The 2,500-nt window shown below is 39.7% G+C and overlaps 1 protein-coding gene across 1 annotated transcript in view; it reads left to right on the top strand.

Annotated features, from left to right (window-relative positions):
• LOC143137715 (protein sidekick-2-like) overlaps positions 1-2,500 on the top strand; it is a 337,537-nt gene that overhangs the window by 251,968 nt on the left and 83,069 nt on the right. Inside the window, exon 6 of the mRNA XM_076298006.1 lies at positions 603-714. Within this exon, the coding sequence (XP_076154121.1) occupies positions 603-714 (112 nt within the window). The remainder of the gene's footprint in view (positions 1-602; positions 715-2,500) is intronic.

The raw sequence follows: 2,500 nt of genomic DNA, 5'->3' as shown, positions 1-2,500 counted from the left end.
ATAAAAGTCCACTCCTGAGAGTTGTGTGTGTGTGTGTGTGTGTGTGTGTGTGTGTGTGTGTGTGTGTGTGTGTGAGTGTGTGTGTTTGTGTGGTGTGTAATGACCTTCCAGTTAAAGCAGACTGGAACAATAAAGCATCCGTATAACAAGCAAGGAAAGTCTGAAATATATGTGGCTTTGTGTGCGTGCGTGCGTGCGTGCGTGCGTGCGTGCGTGCGTGCGTGCGTGCGTGCGTGCGTGTGTGCGTGCGTGCGTGCGTGAGTGTGTGTGTGTGTGTGTGTGCGTGTGTGTCTGTGTGTGTGTGTTTGTCAAGGCTGTTGCACACATGTATCCAGATCGGAGTGGTGGATGATGATGGATGACTTTATTTACTTAGCATCTGTACACAGAACACACACACACACACACACACACAAACATTGTGTTTGAGTTAGTTGAGTCCACCTGATTGTGAAACTCTCCTTCTGCGTCTGAGTTTATTAGGCATCTATCTGAATCTCTGTTTGACACACACACACACACACACACACACACACACACACACTAGTCACTAAGCTTATTTGTTTGCTTGTTTGTTTGTGTGTGTGTCCTCTGCTTCTCAGACGTAGGTGGTCCGGCTGACCCCATCGCCCCCACCATCGTGGTCCCTCCTCGGAACACCAGCGTCATCTCCGGGACCTCTGAGGTCACAATGGAGTGTGTGGCCAATGCTAGGTCAGTGTTTTTCCATGACAACAGCACTACTTCCTCTCGTTAGCCTTTCCCTTTTGTCTTCCTATTACACATCACACGTTACATTATAACGATGTCATTACGGTGTAATAATCAGGCATCTGATTTGGTAACTTGTATTGTCCACATGATATCCATAGGTATATTACAGCTGTAGAAATGCAAAGAAAGTCCTATGAAATATTTGTTCCAACCATTCACTAAATCTACTGATTCTCATTAGAGTAGCTCACCTACCTGGTAACGATAGATCAGCTAATTAGTGAAAGGTTCAGTGCACAGGTAGAACCAATACAGGCTTGGACTTTTACTTTCTGAAGCCGGACATTTACATGTCTAATTATACCTAATTATATGAATGAGACATTATGTTTTGAGACTCAAACTTCAGTCTACCTCTTAAATGACACTGTACTTAATAAAACAGTGACCGCTATGCAAAGATAGTGTACACAATGAATCTTTAAATGGTAAAAAAAAGTAGTTGCTCAGATTTAACCATACTATAGTCGAATCAATCAGAAGGAATCATAAGGACATCGTCAATAAAAAAAATTAATTTCATAGGCCTGCGTTCATTTATATTAATTAATGCATTAACTCACCATTACCTCCTATTTAAATCCTTTACAATCCATTACCTCCTACATCAGTAGATCAGTCTTGCACCATCAGACCATGCAGTGGTAATTAGCATAACTACATCATCCAGTAGAGGGACTTATGTCAGTTATGGAAAGTGACAGTGCTCTTTTTTAAGGACCGGTGTCAGGACATACCAATGCTAAGATAATAGGTATAAACCTTGGTTCATAAGTGGAAAATTAAGGTAGATGTGAGATAATCATGGTAGATGTGAGATAATCATATTATGATTTTATCACATTTACCTTAATTTCCCACTCATGAACCAAGGTTTATACCTTGATTTTGCTACATTTCTTCAGCTACAGTATTAGGTTAAAACACAGGGGAGGGCTATACATGGGAATACATTTCTTTTCTTTATCCTTCTTCATGAATAAAGCACTGATCTGATTCTGATCCATTGGGCTATTGGGCACAGTGGTTGATACACGGGTGTGGTCAATACACTGTTTTATCATTTCTAATTTGCACAAAACACTGTTGTGCGATTTACACATGGCACGACTAATACTGTACACAGAAACTTACTCTTCTCTACTACATGTACTACAGATACTGCAACAGCAAATGTTCTATGTTCTATGTTCAGTGTTCTATCTATGACTAATACTATGGCTACTGCCAGAGGTGTGGCACTTTACCTAATGAAGCGCCCTTTCTACTTGTATGGTTACTGTTCCTATGCTTTCTATACCCAAGTCAGGCATCACAATGATATTGCATAGATATTACATCATTTATAAAATGCACTGCCGTTCAAAAGTTTGGGGTCACTTAGAAATGTCCTTGTGTTCATCATTAATGTTGTAAATGACTGTTGTAGAAATAAATGTCTGATCTTTAATGCAATATCTACATTGCCCATTGTCAGCAACCATTCATCCAATGTCCCAAAGGCACATTCTGTTTACTAATCTAAAATCATTTTAAAAGGCTAACTGAGTAAACACTGGAGAACCCTTTTGCAATTATGTAAGCACATAATGTTATCTGAAAACTGCTGCCCTGATTAAACAAGCAATGCTTACATGATCTCAGCTGGTATTCTGTCTTTAATAGAGTGAAATGGAAATTTCGTAGTGACCCCAAACTTTTGAACGATAGTGTATAATTGAACTAT

This window comes from Alosa pseudoharengus, unplaced genomic scaffold, assembly GCF_046254945.1.
Source record: "Alosa pseudoharengus isolate Yale_2024_CS ecotype anadromous, Long Island Sound unplaced genomic scaffold, YU_APseudo_1.1 YU_APseudo_1.1_scf_21, whole genome shotgun sequence".
Taxonomy (NCBI): Eukaryota; Metazoa; Chordata; class Actinopteri; order Clupeiformes; family Clupeidae; genus Alosa; species Alosa pseudoharengus.
Note: the sequence above shows the minus strand (reverse complement) of the source record. Positions and strands in the feature narration are given on the sequence as shown.